Source organism: Lutra lutra, chromosome 4, assembly GCF_902655055.1.
Source record: "Lutra lutra chromosome 4, mLutLut1.2, whole genome shotgun sequence".
Lineage (NCBI taxonomy): Eukaryota > Metazoa > Chordata > Mammalia > Carnivora > Mustelidae > Lutra > Lutra lutra.
In genome coordinates, this window is record NC_062281.1 from 44,754,549 (window position 1) to 44,773,028 (window position 18,480).

The 18,480-nt window shown below is 40.2% G+C and overlaps 1 protein-coding gene across 5 annotated transcripts in view; it reads left to right on the plus strand.

The window, feature by feature from the left end:
* RUNX1T1 (RUNX1 partner transcriptional co-repressor 1) overlaps positions 1 to 18,480 on the plus strand; it is a 137,520-nt gene that overhangs the window by 33,993 nt on the left and 85,047 nt on the right. Inside the window, exon 1 of one of the 5 annotated variants that reach the window (XM_047725641.1) lies at positions 6,671 to 7,016. The exons of the other annotated variants lie outside the window; for them this stretch is intronic. Within the exon in view, the coding sequence (XP_047581597.1) occupies positions 7,010 to 7,016 (7 nt within the window). The 5' untranslated portion in view covers positions 6,671 to 7,009. Of the gene's footprint in view, positions 1 to 6,670; positions 7,017 to 18,480 lie in introns of those variants that run through there. 5 annotated transcript variants of the gene reach the window in all.

Sequence of the window (18,480 nt, forward strand, 5' to 3'; positions counted from 1 at the left end):
AATTCCCAGGCTCCAAAAAAAAGTCAGTGTTGAGGAGGAAGTGATTTTATTAAACTGCACATCTACAGAAGGCAAAGGTAGTAGAGATTAAGGATGCCTCATGAATTCATAGGGCTGCTCATAGGGGTGGTGAGATCTGTTGTTCCCTGGGCTTACACAGATTGCTTTCTTTGGAAATCTTAAGGATTCAGTTGTGCTTTGATCATCTTATTGTTTTCCTTAGGTTATTCTTTTTTTCTCCTTTAGACTCTAACAGCTCTGTAACAGAAGGTGAAGTTTTGAAAACAGTGTCTCCATATGCAAGGGATTTGGAGACCTTTTTATTGTCTTTAAAATTGTCATTCATAGTCCTCATTAGCATTTATTGTTGCAAGCGTACAAGCAGAAAATGTGAAATTGGTATGTCATGAATAGCCCCACAGAGCTCTGCAGCCCTTGGATTTTGCCTGCAGTGTGGTGTGGGCTGGGCTTTGAGGGAAAGCTGTCCAGATGGCTTCCTGCACAGAGCAGAGCTGCAGGTTTTTGTCTCTGGTGCTGAGAGGAGGGAAAGTTCATTGGAGCATACGCCATCACCGTTGCGTTTTAACAAAACTAACTCGCCATCAGTCAGGATGGGGAGGTGGTGACATTGAAACAAAGGTTTTCCATATAGTGTTACAGTCCTTGTCAAATGGATAAGGGATAAGGGATGGGTAGTAAGGATGTCTTCTATATTCGCTGAGTGATTCTGGTAGTTCTTGGAAAAATTTAAGGGAAGTATAAACGGTAACTTATTTGTGGATTTGCATGCACGTGTGTGCTTTCTAAGATTGATTGCTTTTATATGAAAATGCAGTTATTTGAAAAGACAGAGTTAATATAGCGAGTGTTCAGCCTTGTGGGTTACTGAGGAAGTGTTCCTTTAAAAATTTTAAAATAATTTAACCCCTTGCTGGTGCCTATGGAGTAATTTGTATTTAATGAAATTAGTTAGGTTTGAAGTTTGCATTTCAGTAATATAACATTCAGTCAGTGCAAGTGCTGAGTCAGTTGCAGCATTTCTGACTCTTTTTGAAGATTTGGCATCAAAAGTCAAAAGTTGTTGGTAGAAAAGAATTACAGTGTATTGTGATGTTTTAAAAGGCATCGGCCCTGTCAGAAACAATTTAGAATGATTACAAATATAAACTTTATCTCCAGCAAGTGATATTTTATCTTAAACAGATTTCATTTTACAGAAATATGCATACATGTGCCCCACACACTTGAATTACTAATACACATCTTTTCATTCCTCTAGAGAATGTTTTACTTCACCCAGAGTTAAGAATCAAATACATTTGGGAATCCTCTTGAATTCCCACCCTCCTTGGGAACTTTGTACTATTACTCTGCTATCTCTCAAAAAACCTTGCTTTGCTGTCCACCAAAAAAGCACAAAATAACAACAACGACAACAAAAACCCATCAAATACGTTGCTGGAAAAACTGTTAGAATGATATATATAACATTTTATTCTGTAGGCATTGAAGATGGGGGGCAAGCCCCATAAAAACTGTTTGGCTTATCGGTTTAGGAAATCGCTATTATTTAAAAATACATTATGACTGGAATGTTCAAATTACAAGTTTTAATACATGTTGTTAAACTCACTCTAACTGATGGCGACAAGAAAAATCAAAGTGACCTGCTTGAGTTTGACATGTCATAGGAGAAGGGAAGGAGTCATGACTTCTAGTTCTCGACCTGCCACTTGCCCCAGTAGATGAGGGTTTCTGGACAGACTGTGCAGTGTGTTCTCTGTGGGACACAGTGTTGTATGGTGTTCTGTCGTCTACTTGCAGGTGATCCGGGCCCTGAAGCTTTTCTGCTTCTGTGACGTCTGCCGTGATCACCTATTAAGACAAGCTTCCTGGGGCACCTGGGTGGCTCAGTGGGTTAAAGCCTCTGCCTTCGGCTCAGGTCATGATCTCAAGATCCTGGGATCGAGCCCCGTGTCAGGCTCTCTGCTCAGCGGGGAGCCTGCTTCCTTTCCCCTCTCTGCCTGCCTCTCTGCCTTCTTGTGATCTCTGTCAAATGAATAAATAAAACCTTAAAAAAAAAAAAAAAAGACAAGCTTCCTCTATCCAGCATGCTTTCTTTCTGCTCGATTCCATCTTACCGCTAAGGCGTAGGCCCTCTTGGACAGCCCTGAATAACCCTTTGACCCCAAGATGTTCCTACACCCTTCAAATTCTTAAGATGGTAGTCCTGTCCCCTGTTCCCTTGTCATTTAAGTAAAGTTCTTGCGAGCTGTTCTGTGGGCTGGAGTTGACGCGCAAATACTTGCCAATCATTTCCCCATAAGGAAATATTTGAGGGGAATAGCATGAATGTAGCTGGCTGTTTACAACAGAGGTTTATAGAAAGGAGTTAAAGTGACAGCTCAGCTCTTACCTTTATGGAACACTTCAATGAACTTTTTCACTTAATATTTTTTTCTCCCTACTCCACTCATTTCTTTGTCGCTGGCCGCACCTTATGTTGTAGCCTAAGTAAAACATAAACCCGTTGTTTCTCTGACAAAGTCTAATTGGATTTATCTTTGTCAGAAGACAATCTACTATGGCTTTTACTTAATACAGTCTCACATGTCTTTCAGTAGCAGAAACAAATTAATGTACATTTTTATTAGGTGTTGTATCTATTTAATTGACTGTCAAAGTGATGAGAAGTTAGGAAATCATCCAAAAGAGAGGGCCATCTCCCTTAGCCCAACAGCTCACACATTAGGTAGGTTTGCCCTGTCAGTGGGATGCCTTTAGAAAACACTAATAGCTTCCAGCTGGGTGGAAAATCAAAACCTTTGGGGTCTGACAAAACTAGCAGATTTGAATTTGAAAGCAGAGCTAATGCCTCCATTTTATTTTTTACCACTCGCCCATAAAACATTATTTTCCAATATGTCAGCCTCATTTGGTGGCCAGTGGTCTGAAATTGAAAGTGGAACAAGCAAGCGGAGAAATCTGGACATTAGTGAGTCCGCCCTTTCAAGCTGGTGTGCCACTTTGTGGAAGGGTCTCCTCTAAGAGCAGGGGGGGTCTTAATGACCATTCATCAATGCTCATTGGCTGATCATTGAGTGCCTTCTCATTCAGTTTATCAAGTCTTGCACATAAAAAGTCAGAATAAGCCTTATTCGGCTTTGTTAAAGCCAACTAGGAGTAAAATGCTCCATTTGAACCCATTTTACCCTTGTTTTTTCACTTTGTTAATGCAGCTCTGCTTAAATGAGTGCCTTTATTGGGTCGGTTAGAATATCTGAAACTATTAATTCTCTTGTATTGAATAGCTGGTGGCAGGCCACAGCAGATGGGGTAGGAAAGTATTGGGTTGGGTGTATTGCTTTCAATTAGGATCAATGAGGTTTCAGCTCCTTTGAATTAACTCACTTAATACCCACTGTGTGAAGTCACAATGTATCACAACAGCCTGCTAGGACCCCAGAGGAAAGTTGAGGAGACCTGTGGCAAAGCTTTAACTGGCATTCGCCCTTCACCGGTGTAGAGAGCTTTCATTAACTGCATACAGTTTCAGTAGACTGGTAGTCCCTCTTGGTAAGTCAGGCTTGAACAAAGGAAAAATATGTAAGACAGGGCTGGTCTGTTTTGGGAATAAGTGGAAAATACCTGGGAGAAAGACAATACCGTGATGCCCTTCTAGTGAAGGATCCAATTTTATTGTCAGAAACCAACTTATGTATTTCAGGGGGAGCCTGGCATTGAGTCGTTGACTAAATTTTCCAATTCAGAAAGTGATTCTTTAGATGACTCCAAAAAAAAAAAAAACAACAACAACCAAAAAAAACCCCAACAACAATAACAAAAAAAAAGCCTTAAAAAAGCTCTGAGCTGTTAATTAAAAGACATGCATTAACTGATGTGGCTCTCCTGAGGGAGTACTTAATTGGTCAGCAGTGTAGTCTCTGTTATTGTTCTGAACATATTTTAAGTGTTTTTTTTTTAAATTTTTAAATTTTTTTTTTTTTTTTTTTTTTTTAGTAATCTCTATGCCCAACATGGGGCTCGAACTCGTGACCCTGAGATCAAGCATCACGTGCTCTTCCGACGGAGCCAGGCAGGGACCCTTTCTTAACTTTTAAAAGTATGTTTTCTCACTGTGATGCAGGGCAGTGTTTCTGTACTAGAGAAGACTTCTGTAGTACGAATTCCGTACATATTCTTCCCCCCCTCACCTACATAAATGCATTCATCATGTTATCGATTGTCTATTTTTATTACACAATTTGGTTGTTAGAGATCTTGGCTCCCTTAAGCTCTTTCTTTCTTTCTTTTTTCTTTTCTTTTTTTTTTTTTTTTGTTTTCCCTTTTATTGAAGGGAATGTTATTTCTGTCTTAAGTAACTGTATAGAACTACGTATCCAGGTCTCCCTGTTTAGGGAGAACTGCCAAATGGGGTTGCTGCTTTGCTTGCCTCCCTGGATGAAAGCAGAAGAGGAGGGGACCGGTTTCTTGAGCAAAATGCTGGACTCCTCTGAGAGGCACACACATTCAGTTAGGCCCTTTCTGTAGTCAGACTTCTAGGTGAGAATCTCCAGGGATCTGGGTTTTGTTGACGTGGATCAATTTAAAGTGGCAATTACGGTAGTCAGAGAACAGCTTAAAAAGCTTTTTTACACATAGAAAAGATACATAATCACACAGCAGATAGAAGTTCAGTGTTCTGAGCAGTGGTGGAGGGACTTGTTGTGTCCCCATATTAAGACCCTGTTTTAAACCTGGATATCATCCAGTTTTCTTAAAGTGTATTGCATTTTTGTCGTAGATTTTCTATTTCAGAAGTGATTCACCATGCATATTGATGAAAGTTGGGTCTCCCACTGTGAAAATGTTTTCTTCCTCAGGTAGGTATAGTATTAAAAAAAATCAGCGACATGTAGCATTGAGTGGCTTTAAGAAAAAAAATAACTCTCTTTGAAAATGAACATCCACCGACTCAGGCTGCTGGATTCCATAAAGGCCCCTTATAGCAGGACTTAATTGATTATCACACTCATACCTGCTATAAAGCTTTCTGTCATAAGAATGTTTGAGCTTGGTGCTTAACTGTACTGAAATCCATTACACAGAACCTCATTACAAGTGACATCTAACTAAGATGAACAAAAAGATTGGCCTCATAAATAGGGTGCAGTATACTATTAGTGACAGAACAGAGTAATCATTATGAATTGTAGTCTTTTTACAAGTTGTCTTTGACAGTGATGGATTTTTGAGGGGTTCACTAGATGAAGCTGTGCTTCTTGGGTGCAGTATTTAGGGACTGTAGACATTCTTATTGATGGACGCTGTTTACCAAAGATGATTTATTTTTAGTTTGTGGAGGATATGTGCGTGCCTGTGGGTGCACTTTGAAACAGGTTGTGTGTCCTCTTGGGGAGAGGTGTAGGAAGGGTGAGGAGGTAGAAATCACAGTCCCCGTCTCTGTTTTTCCATGGGTTTTTGAGATTTCTTTGAGGCAGCAAGTTGGGGGAAAAAAATCAATCTGATTAGGGCTAAAAGCATATGGAAAGTGTAGAATAGGCAAAGGACTGGTGAAGACCGTGAAGGGACAGCAAGAGTTAAAGGGGACGCTCCTGCCTGTCATATGCATTGAGCCCGTGGGCTGGGCAGAGGCTCCGGAGTAGAATTGTTTCCGTGTTTATAGTGCATTGGCCACACACTGGAAAGGTAGAGCCTGAGGAATCTGTCTCATCGTGTGCCCTGTTGTTAAAACAAACACACACAGACCTTAGGGAAGATTTGCAAGTGTTAAAATGAAGAAGAGTTTTAGAACCGAACAGTATTTTCCTTCTGCCTGGCATTTTGTGTGTTTGGAAAAGGCATGCAAGGCAGGCAGGCTATGTTTCTCCTATGAGGCAAGGATGTTTTACAAAGGACTAAAGAGGGACCGCTGAGAGGAAAATAGCCAGCTTTAGATAAAGCACTGTAACAAAGGCTTGTAGTTTTATATATCATGGTGTCCATTAAAGCTTATGGGGAAGAGTCCATTGAACCTGGCTGGGTATGTGTTATTCATGGGAAGGATAAACATTTAAGGGTGTGCAAAAAATCAGAAATCAGGAGGATGTGATTGTTCAGCTTTTGAAAAGGCTTTACAGTGAAGATTTTGTTTTCATCTCCCATGGATCTCTGTGCAAGGTAGAGGAGAGTAAGCTGAAAATGTTTGGAGCATATCAAGGCAGGGATCCCAGGGGGTTAAAAGCACTCTAGTAAAATAAAAGTGGTCTGCTTCTGCTTCTAAAAAGTGTTCTATTTTACACATACTACTGAGAAGCTGACAAAGGGAAGGATTCGGAGACTTTGTTCAGTCGGATAAGCTGGCACAAAATACAAAGTCCTTAAAAAATGTTTTTATACTGTTTTGGACTTCCAGTTCAATAAACAAGCTTTGAGGTTTGTGCCTACGTTTGTTTTTTAATAGAGTTTCCAATTATGGCTGTTAACAGGAGAAGATGGAAGGGAAGTGTTTCATTGTGAGCAGTGGTGGGGGGCCAGGCTACTTTCCATTCTTTCGGCAAAATAAGGGTTAAATTGTAACGGGATGGGGGTGGTGATGAATGAATTATTCAGCATTTAGCTTATCATTCTGCATTTTACTTTCTGTTCTTTGGTGCTCTGGAACTTGCCCAGAGAGGTAGAGTGGGTAAGGGGAGGTAAGGGTTGCGATACTTTGCACACACATCCCTGTCATTGTTCTGCCTGAGGAGACAGGGCTGGGTTCAAGGCCACATGTGCTCCTGTCATCATCCACATTTCTGCTCCAAGTGCAATCCGGAGTGTCAGCTCTCCATCTGTCTCTGCCTGGCAGGCGCACGCGCCCAGCACCCTGCCTCGGGCTATGCCGCCCCAGCCCCTTCTGACGGCCCTCCTCTCTCTGCCGGCGCTCATTCCAGAACAGGAGGCATGAGCCCGGATCGCGCTGGATTTTAGGAGGGAGTCACTTTCCGTGTGGACGCTGGATTCAAGGATGCCTGGTGAGTTAGCCCTGCTTCGTGCTTGCTATCTCTCCCTCTGATTTTGAAATGAAGAAAGCTTACTTTTTATTATGCAAGGAAAATACCTTCTGCCCCACGCCGGAAGGGATTTTGCACGGGCAGGGGGAGGCTGGGGGTGACAGAGGTGAGGCGTGGAAGGTGGCAGAAAGAGAGCCATCGTGATCTAGGGGTACAGGGTGTGGAGGCTCTGCTCTCAGAATTTGGGAGGTGTGCTTTAAAGGCGGAGGGGAAAGTACAGCCACGTACGTTTGCCAGAGCAATTTACTTGAGGGATTTAGCTCAAGTAAGAAGTCTTGTTTCTGTTATGGATTTTGGGACTGTCATCTGTACCTTGTATCCTGCAAATTTCATCTGTGGAGAGAGTTCTCAGATTCTGGCAGAATCCTGGGATAAGGTCTCTTTAAAAAGCTGTTTATGTCAGAGAAAGTGAAGGAAGCTCTGGAAATACAAATAATTTCAGTCTTGCCTTAAATCAACAGCCCTTAGACGTCATCGGGCCAATAAATGAATCGGTTAATTAAAAATAAAAGGTCTGCTGGATTACTGAAGCTGTTCTTTTGTGGTCCCGAAAATTGAGTGTGTGTCAGTTTCCTCTGAAACATGTTATCTCTGGAGCCTGGAGTGTCTCTGTGTGATGGTTGCCTGTGAAGTCTCTGCTCTGGAGGGAGAAGGCTGAGAGAAGCCTGGTGGAGGAAGGGTTGCCTCTGCTGTTCTCAAGAACTGTCTGGATTGCCCTGTGCCTACTTTGAGCAGCCTCTCTCCAGATGAAAAAGACAGGGCAGCTAGAGATCCTCCAGCTGGCTGATGCGTGCACATTATTTGGGTAGGACAGGCAGAAGAGGCTGTGCTGGTCACAGACTTTGTACACCTCACAGATGGTGTTTTGAAACATTATCTGCCAGTTTTCTGCAACCACAGTTTTGTGTAGGTATTGCCGTTGTTTGACAAATGTGTCTCCCTTTAGGATGTGTCTTGTAGTCCTCATCATTATTGATATATGTGCAGAAAGGATGCATTTGTGACAGAACTGCACTTTTTCATGAGTTCAGTAGACAAGGAATGTATGTAGCTGAAATATGGGGAAAATCAATTTACAAAAAGACAATGACTGAGGTCTTTGAAAGGTCATTTTAACTCTTTAAGCTCTCATCTTGATTTATCTGCACCACGCAACTAAAGATGTCATGGGCATTCGGTATGGGATAGGGAATCTGTGTGAAAAAGTGCTTGTGTTTTTTTTTTTCTTTTTTGTTTTGTTTTGTTTTGTTTTTGCCAGAGTCTTGTAGCACTGTTTCTTCTGATTTTTATGTCCTCCCTTCGAGAATCTTCTTTGTGTTTATGCTTACTAAATATATGTTGAATGGCCTGATTTATTAGCATTTTGAAGAGTCTGTATTCTGTTTTGGTTAAAGCCCCCCCCCCACACCACTGGTGAATGCTTGAGTGAAAGAGATGAGTTAGGACCCTGGCTATCCCTTACTGCTCACAGGATTTTAAAGTCCTCTTCAAAGCAGCCTTCTTGAGAATATGTTGCACTACAGAGTTTTAGAATCATTGATAAGTTTGTTTCGGTGTTAAGTCGTTAATATCTGACTGGTTCTGAGGCAGTAACCTGAAGTGTGGCAGTGTTTCGCACTCTCTCTCTCTCATCAACTGTGTTAGAAAACCTTGTACTTGGATGCAGAGAATATATTAGCAGCTGTGACTGGGAGCCTGCGCCAGAATGGCGATACTTGAGCAGATCTGACACTTGGCTATTTTTGACACCCATCTGCACTTTTTAAACTCTCCTTTTGGATGGACTGCCTCTTAATATGTTTTTAGCATATTTTAGTCCACACATATGTACTTATATTAATGGATGATTCTAACCATCTGGGATAGATTTTATGTTTTTAAATAAGACATGAAGATTAAAAGGATGTGTTTCGGGTAATCTGATATTGTCACTTTTTTTTTCTTTTTTCTTTGATGACATATTTATGTATCAACATTTAATATTACTATTACTACTATTATTATGATTAATTATTTGGTAGGTCAGATGTCAGAACGTGTTTCTGGGTGTCTCAGACTTGATGTAACAATTCCCAGGTCTAGGACCTTTTTCATAAAAAGGGGGATCCCTGGAAACAGATTTGCACAGACTGAACTTATTCAAAGACATACCAATCTGTGGGGGTGGATAGGTAAAAAAGTCTCAGTTTAAGGGTTTCTAGAACTATTTTGGTTAAAAAAAACACACTTTAGCTGCTGATAACATGCTGTTACAAAATGAGCTATAAAAAGTCAAAGGAGACCATGCATGCTTTAAAGAAATAGATTAAACTATTTTTATGATTTAACTTAATATAAGGAAATATCATTTCACTGCCTGTCACTTTGTAACAACTAGATCCTTGTGTTTAAGAAAAGGAAAATGTTTTCTCATGAGATGGCTGGGAGACCTTGGGCATTATATTGTTTTTGGGAGGGAGATGACTCCAGGCTTTCTGAAACACTTATATTTTTATCAATCTTTGTATAATATTATCAAAGAACATATGTTGACCTACAAAATGCTTTCAGGACTGTTTCCTTAAAAGGACAATAAGTGAGCAGAGTCAGTGTAGCCCAGAAATAGTGCAGTACTTTCAGAAGATGGCTAGTATTAGGTCAGACCACCCTTTCTCAATGGTCCTGCTCTCCAGATGTGCCTGGAACTTTTTTTTAAGTTCAAGTTTCCAAAAAAAAAAAAAAAAAAAAAAAAAGAAAAGAAAAGGTTTGTTTTCAAAATCTGGTTTTACTTAAGACATCTCCATCCTGGAGTGCATTTCATAAATTGCCCACATATTTTTCTTAGCAGAGAACTTAACTGGCTGTAATTTTTAACACATGGCCACATCATGTGATATTTTCAAAACACTTACACATAGCTTTAAGAAGGTCCCTGCAGAAATGATCCATCCTCTCACAGCCGGCCCGTTTTTTAACAGCGTATCTGCATTTTCCATTTAGTAGAGCTATATATTATTAGCTTACATTTTTGGGTAGTAAAACAGTGCATTGCTGATTGTAAAACATGGACTTTATTATCTGCTGAAAATTGATTTGGCATTTATAGCCACTGTGTACTAGACTGTTTTTCTGTTTTTAACATCAGTGCTTGCAAGCGATGATTTGTGTAAAAAACAGAAATGAAACTGCCATGGACAGACAACTGTGAGTGTCCCCAGTAACTGAACATTTGGGTAATGCACCTGGTTTTTTTTTTTTTTTTTAATAGATTAATCTCTAAATGCTATTATGCAAGAACCAAAAAACCCTACAACAATCCATCCACTGTTACTCGATTTTACCTTGTGAGTTGGTTTTCTATTGTGTTGGGCCAACAACTCTTTGCTATATCAAACAAGCCTCCTGCCAGCTATGAAAAGAAAAGCATATAAGCTGCAAATATCCAATTATAAATGTAGATTGTGCAGCTATGACTTCTTTGTAGCAGGCACTTAGAAGTTCCAACTTGTCTTCAGGCCCTGGTACCACTTCCTTTTTCTTTTTCAATTATTTTCTGTTAATACTTTTGAGTCCTTGACCTTTTAGTTCTATGTCTTTTAAATAATACTTTGAAACTTTGACAAGGCATCTTCCTGTGTAGTTAATGGCCTATTGAAACAGATAAATGTTTAATTTTGGGGGGGATGGTGGTGGTGGTGGTGGTGGTTATCACTGCTGATGATTTCATAAAACAACTGGTTTATTTTTATTTTTTGGAGTACACATTTGCTTCATGGGCATTATATAGTCTAGAAGTGTTTATTTTTTAATTTTTTATCTTGTTTTAAAGATGTTATTTATTTGACAGAGATCACAAGTAGGCAGAGAGGCAGGCAGATAGAGAGGGGGAAACAGGCTCCCCACTGAGCAGAGAGCCCGATGCGGGGCTCGATCCCAGGACCATGGGATCATGACCTGAGCCGAAGGCAGAGGCTTTAACCCACTGAGCCACCCAAGCACCCTAGGAGTGTTTATTAACCGTCTCATCACTACCCTGATATTTGACGTCTGCAAAGAAGATTCCCTCTTGTAATTCTGAACAGCCTTCTGTCTGAATCATCAGAGGAACAAATACCTTTAAGAGCTAAAAGGTTGATCTTGTAAGTGCTTTTAGTTTACAGATGTTGAAACTGAGGCTCATAGAGGTCAAGCAACTTGCTCAGGTGGTTCATCAAAGTAAGAGAATTCTCCAGTCCCCCCTCTTTGCCAGGCCACTTCTAAACCTCACAGACACATTTCATCACAGAACCAAGTCAACGTCAGTCTTATTTCATTGTCTTTCCTAGTCTACCCTGGATGGCTCTTACTGTATGCTTTCTCCCCTCTCACTCCAGGACTGTAGAGCTCTGTAGAAGATTTTTTTTTAACAGTAATCACTTGACCCATGGCAAAAGTATGCCATTACATTTATCTTCTAATTATTTGGAAATGGGGAGAGAGCCTAAATGAGAGAGCCTAAATGTGGTTAATTACTAGAGTACTAAGCGGCTTGAGCAATGCAAGGGCATGGCAACGGAGAGGTCACTTTCCTAAGGAAATGCAGGTGGTACACACTGGTAGGTGGGCTGCAGATGGGCCCTAGACCAGATGACTAGGTTTCAGTCCCTCCACGCCCTCAGGGAGTTTTGAGGTCTAGTGCTCCAGGTAGAGAATAGTAAAGTATGATATAGAGTAGTAAGAGCCTGGAGACAGGAGATGAGAACCCAGAGGCAAGGGAGGACCTAAATGGACTCAAGGCTATGGGGGAAGGGCGGGCCATGGGCCAACCTAGTGCTTATTAGAAACCCTTGCCTGCCTTATGCTTGCCTCAGGTCGGACTTTCATTAATGTAACTTAACATTTTTTAGTTTGTTGTTCTGCGATGGGTAGGACATTCATTTTTTGTTTATTAAATTTTAATTCCTATGTGTGTGAGTGGGTATAGTATTTCTCGAAAGCGATTTCTTTGTGTACAGTTGCGGTTCTTGGGTAGCTAACTGTATCCAGTGGAATAAGTCATTAACTTAAATGACTCATAACTCGAGAACAATAGGATTTCACACCTGACCAAGAAGCAGGTTTATCTGGCTGGCTTTCTCAAACAGCTGTTTGCATTAATTAATATTAATGTAAATGTACTTTCTGAGAATGTCTAGCTTAATTATGTTTTTCAACCCATAGAGTTCCAATCAAAGGAATCAGGAAATCCTCTTAATCTCAAAGGGCATATATAACTGCCATCTCTGAACGGAATAAATCTCTGATGGTATAGTACGAGCAGCCTATTACCGAAAGCCTGCACATGCCAGGCCCTGGGCTAGGCACCTTCTAGACTTCCTACTTCTTACTACCCTTCTGCACAGGGTTTCTGTTTGAAACCTGAAGATCAGGTAAATGAAGCTTTTTGCCCAACAACACATAGAGTAAAAAGGATTCTCTGGTTTGTCTGATTTTTGGATTCCTTTTTGTTTTCTTTTCTTTTTGAGGAAGGGTAAGGATGTTGTGGCTGGAGGAGGGATATTTTGTAGTGCAGACTAGATGGAAACATGTAAAAGGGAATGTTTGAATTTGCAGTAGAGTTGTTCTCTTTGCTGAAAAACTAAAATGGAAAAGCATGAGCCTTAATCATCAAGCATGATCTTGGATAAAACAGGTTGGGATACCTGGCGGCTCTCTGTGTACTCCTACTCCTCTTGAAAGAGTGCACTGAGAGTAATAGGCATCAGGGGGCTAATGTCATTATTTTGAAAAGTCTAATAGAAATCATAGATTTATTCCTTGTCAGAGCTTAGAGGCTAACGAAAACAGTGCCTTTTTAGGCTTTGGGAATGTGGTAATCCCTGCTATCTTCTGTTGATCAGAAGCTCAGATAGATGATTTTTCCAGTGCTTCAGATTAGTAGAAAATTGGAAGTAAATGGCAGACCAAATTGTTTTATTCACCAGCATTGTGTGGTTTAAAAAAAAAAAAAAAGATCTCTTGTTAGCGAGACTGTTGGGTACCCATGATACTGCTCTAGATAGGTTCTGGGTGTGCAGACACTGTGATTTCAGAAGATGAGGATACTGTAGGAAAGCAGATAACCTTTTTTCGTCATGCCCCTCCCTTTCTAAAAGAAGCAGTTGATTCAAAAAATGATGGGATGCTTTCTCTAGAAGCTTTCATGTGTGTTTCCCACATTTCTTTTTTAAAGGCTGAGTGGGAAGTGTAATCTGTAAAAGGACTCACTTTGTCAGAGGTATTCTTTTAAATTCTCTGTGGTTTATTAACATCATGCAGTGTACTTGCTGCTCAAGCAAGAATATCATTTTGAAAGTACCAATGAGAACATGATACTGTAAAGACTTTGGTGTTAAGAGCTATGTAATTAGATGGGCAGAAATGCTCTTTAGGAAGAAGGGATATTACAGGGTATCTTTATCATGTGTTTACAGCTTTAACAAGAGTCTTAAAGAGTCTGACAAAATAAACAGACGATTCTTAATAATCTGGGGTGATTTTGATGGCGTGCGTGGTTATTTGGAACTTTGAGGACAGTTGCTGTGCTTCTGAGCGTATCATTACTTTACACTTGAACTTCGTGTGATTTAACTTCACTGCCTTTCTCTGGGCTTGTTGTTGGCTTTAATGATTGCTGGGTTATTGGGAGGAAAATACATAATAAAATTTGAGGGGTCCTGGGGTAACAGTTGATATATTCTCGAACTTGAAATGCTTAACATGTCCCTTGACAGGGATATAAGTGGAATGAGGAAGGGGTTGGATTCTGACACTTTCCGTGGGAGATAGGCATTGTTTCCTCTTTGTTATGGTTATATCTGAACGTGTGTACTCAGCACTTACAGAACACTTCATTTGAAAGGCCTGTTAACATTTATTTTCTTCCTTTCTGCTCTAGCATTAGTTGTCTTTGTATAGTCTAGAGACAGGAAAGTATTGAAGGAATGGAAATGAAAATTTGAGTTCTTAGAAAGCACCTTATTTTCTCCTAGACTTTCCAGGGTATTCCTAATCATTGGTTTATACAATACGAAGTGATAGAAATCAGAGGCAACACCCAATTTCTTAGTTACCCACACACACTTTTCTATACCAGTGTTTGCTTGCTGAGAAGTAGTGGCCCCCCAAAATGGCTAAATGTAAATGTAACCAGGCTTTCAAAACTTTCTGTTTTCTACAATGTAGGGGTCTCTCTGAAGAACTTTGTTGAAAGGAGTTGTTTCCCCATTGTTATTATTGAGCTATTTGCTATATAATTTGTTTTTTATCTTTATTTACATTTTACTCACATTCTGGGAGCAAAGAGTTTGTTACCCTATCAGTGTGACATAAATACACCTTTCACCAATGTCTTGGAGAATTCACCCACTTTGTAGTGTTTTCCAGAGAGTAGAAGAGGACCTCTCTATGCCACAAAGTTGATTCTGTTTACAGGTTTAAAACTTGTGTCATTATTGGCCGTCATTTTGGATGGCCACGGTCTTCATACTCACCTATAGTCTTGCCCCCTTTGTGCTGAACATGTTTTTTACAACTTGAATTTATATTGTAAACAATTATTGTGTTGTGTTTTATAAGGTCATCTCTCTAAAAGCACAGGATGTTTAAGATGCCAGTTCCTGGGTGTGAATCAGGATTCCTCCACATAGTGGCATAACCAGGAACAAGTCCGTTTACTGTCTGCCTGAGCTTTACTTCTTTTGTCTTAGAGACAATCATTCTGCCTTACTGACTTTTACTTCACAGGACTGTGATAATAATGATTGGAAACGTCCTGTGTGCCCCTAAAAAGCATAGTTTACATGCAAGCAGTAATTACTAAAGGCAGACAGAGGTGCTCTCTGCACTTGAAAGGGGAGGGATAGTGTTGGAGCCACACAAAAGGGCTCTACACCCTTGTGCTTGATGAGTTTTGTCTATATTTGATGGAATTTTCTCTCCTTTCTTTCTGTCATCTGCCCACCCTTTTACCCATTACTAGTAATTTGCTCACCTGGAAACAGATAACTAAACTTAGAATGGTGAGTAAAACAATAAAGCTGATGCTTAAAAGCCCATCCTGGTTTTTTCAGTTAAGACTGAAGTGGCAGTTTTCATGTGTGACTTCAAGTTAGATGATTCAGAGGCTCCAGATCACCCCCAGAGATTTTCCTGTTCCTTGGTAGGATGTTGCTAGAGAGATGAATTCTGTCTAACCTTTTATGTCTCCCAAGATACAGACTCTCCTTCGTGGTTTAAAATAGACATTTCAAACATCATCAACTCTTCTTGATAAAGCTGCCATTTACATTAAGATCTTGATTTCTTAGTTCTAATAATTCCATTCCAGGCTACCTGTGAGCTTGGCATATAGTAAGCAATCAGTAAATGTTTGCTTAATGAGTCAGTGAGTGGATGAGAGGTGGACTGGGATTCACAGAGGTTTTAAAGGAAAGAAATAATGCACAAAGCATGTTAATTATGAGGGGAAAAAATAAAAAGGAAATCTTATAAAACTTTTGGTAAATGGTGTTTAAGAATCAAGCGTTTGCTTTCAGAGTTAAGGAAGAATAATGCTTTTTTGTTTTGGCCATACCAACTTTGTTCGTGGCTCACTGCATAGTAGTTGAGAGTGCGTGTGTTATAAATTTGTGAATTTATCATGATTATATTTCCTAAGAGTATAATACAACCTATAACACTTAAACCCTTCCCGGCATAAGTACCGAAATTAGAAACAAAGTCAAGGGCTTTTGACAGTTGTACACAATATTTTGGGGAATTGTCTCTCCCTTTACCTGAGCCTTGTGTGTAGTTTGGAAGGATGGATGTAAGGTTTCACTCTCCAGCAGACATAGGGGTAAGGTTATAGCAAAAGACAAATATTAATGAAATATTTTCATCTCTTCAGTTACACAGGAAATACAGCCAAGCACTTTCTTCAACCCATAATCTTAGATGAGTAGTAATTTGATAGGCTGATAAAATTTATCCTCAAGACTCCAGAGACATTGCTAAGATAATTCATTCAGTGCATGATATAGATAGTATTCTCATGAAGAACATGTAATTTCTTGCATTAATGCAGCTTTCTTGAAATATTTTTGCCCTCTTCTGTTTCTGTCAACATTTACATTGAATCCTTTGTAAAGACCAGGGCAGGACTGTAGAGTTTCAGGGACTCTTGTTATAGAGTATACCTTCAAAGAATAATCTTGCTAATTTGACAGATATTTTATAAGTATTTCTCTTCATTTGTGCCTTTTAAAAAATTCATAGGTCAGTTTAGCTTATCAACTGAGTAGATCTGTTTTACAAAGATATTGCTGGTATTCTGCACAGATACTGGAGTGACTTTTTTGTTGTTTTTTTTGAGAGAAGGTGCTTGTTAGCCCGGTGTGGAGACAGTGGGAGAGAGAGAGAGGGAGTCATAAATAAGTAGGCTCCACTTCCAGCGCCGAGCCCTAGAGGGAGCCCCTCACAGAGCCCATGATGGGGCTTCATGTGGGAGCTCAGTTCCACGACCTGAGATCATGACCTGCGCCAAAATCTAGAGTCAAAGGCTTAACTGCTTAACTGATTGAGCCACCCAGGCTTCTCTAAGATACCAGACTTTCTAAGGGTAAGTGAGCACTTTGGAAACATGGTACAGAATGATGTAGATCAGTGGTTCTCCAAGTAGGGCTCATGGACCGGTGGCCATCAGCATCCCCTGGGAACTTACTGGAAATGCACAGTCTTTGCCCCACCCCAAGCCTACTGGATCAGAAACTCTGGGTTGGGGTTGGGGGGCAGCAGTTGTGTTTGTGCAAGTTCTCAGAGGATTCTGAAGCCCATTCAAGTTTGAGAAACACTGTTGTAACATACAATTTATGTCTCCTTCTGTATTCTAGAGAAAATACCCCTTTGTGATCATAAACTAGTGGAGATCCTAGATGAATGGAAATCAAGGCAATTTATTATTTTAAATGATGTATTTAAAAAATAATGCTCAAGAAATTACAAATAATGTATTTATTCAGATCCTTGGTTTCTAATGGCATATTCAGATTTCCACACATTACAGCTGAATTGACTGAGATACTTAAGAGAGGGTGCGTTTCACCGGATTCTGGGATCTTATTTGTTCTGATAGTTGCTTTTAAACAATCGAGTCTGTTTCGGCACACTCAGGTACCATTTACTACGCCCTCGCCTCATTCCGAGGCCACCTTCTGATTATTCACAATTTTGTGAGTTTAGTTTATTGATCATCTTTCGAGAACACTCAGGGTAGACTTCAATTTCACAATAATATCAGCTAGTCGTGAAAGTTCAGACATACAGAAGCGTTCTTTTTGTCCCCCTCTGTGTGGAGCGTTAGTAAGGGTTCAGCATAATTAAAAAATGTTTCATCCGTGGTGCCTGAAGAAGATTTATTTCTCACGTCTCCTGTATCTTCTGTTGTTCTCTTTTGTGCTTGGTGTGCCTTCAGTAAGCGTAGTCTGACACGCTTTGTGGCCTTTGCCTCCTGTGATAAAATAGATTGAAATGATTCCTGGTACCATCTGGTGAAGAGGAGCCGCCCTGGAGGACTGTGCTTTGAGAGAAAGTGACTGAATGCTAAGAAATGTGGAAGTCTAGGGACACAAGCGAAGGATTTTTTTTTTTTTTTTTTAAAGAGCATGAACATTAATACATCTTCTTGAGGTTTGATGGGACATGTACTGCCTACTGCCCCATCTGGTGCTTATGATAGCATGGCATATTAGCATGCTGCAAGTTCATAATGTATTCAGGGGGAGGAAACGTCCCTTGCATACCAATTGAGGCATCCTCTCTTTCAGAACTGCTTTTGAATTTCAATGATGTTTATATCTTCCAAGCCGTGACTGAACAGAGCATTTCCGCTCTGAGGAATAACATGAGAGTGTGTGTGTGTGTGTGTGTGTGTGTGTGCGCGCGCGTGTTTGTGTATTCTCTCCTATTCCCGCATTAATTTATCTTCCTCCGTCCTTTCTTTCCTCGGGAAATTATAAGTAGTTTTTTTAATATTACGTTGGTATATGATTTTTTTTTTTTTAGTTCTGTTTTAAAACCACATAGTATTTTTATTATTCCCTTTATGGCACTTAGGGCATTTTGCCTTGTGGAATTATTTGTGTTGCCATCCCCTTACAGATTGAACACTTTTTGAGGGTCAGGCCTGCATCTAATTTTGTATGTGTCTCCATGGCACCTAGAGTTCAGTCATCCATTTAACAAATATTTATTTACTGAGCTTACACTGTGGGCGTGACACTCTTTTAGGTGTTGAGGAATCACTGGCAAGTGAGTGAGACAGGGGTGTCCCTCCTGTCCGGGCATTTGTGTCTTAGTTGGGAGGAATCAAACAATAAAGAAAGAGATACATCCACAAGATAATTTCAGGCAGGGCTAAGTAAGATTAAAAACCAGGCTGGAGGGTGGG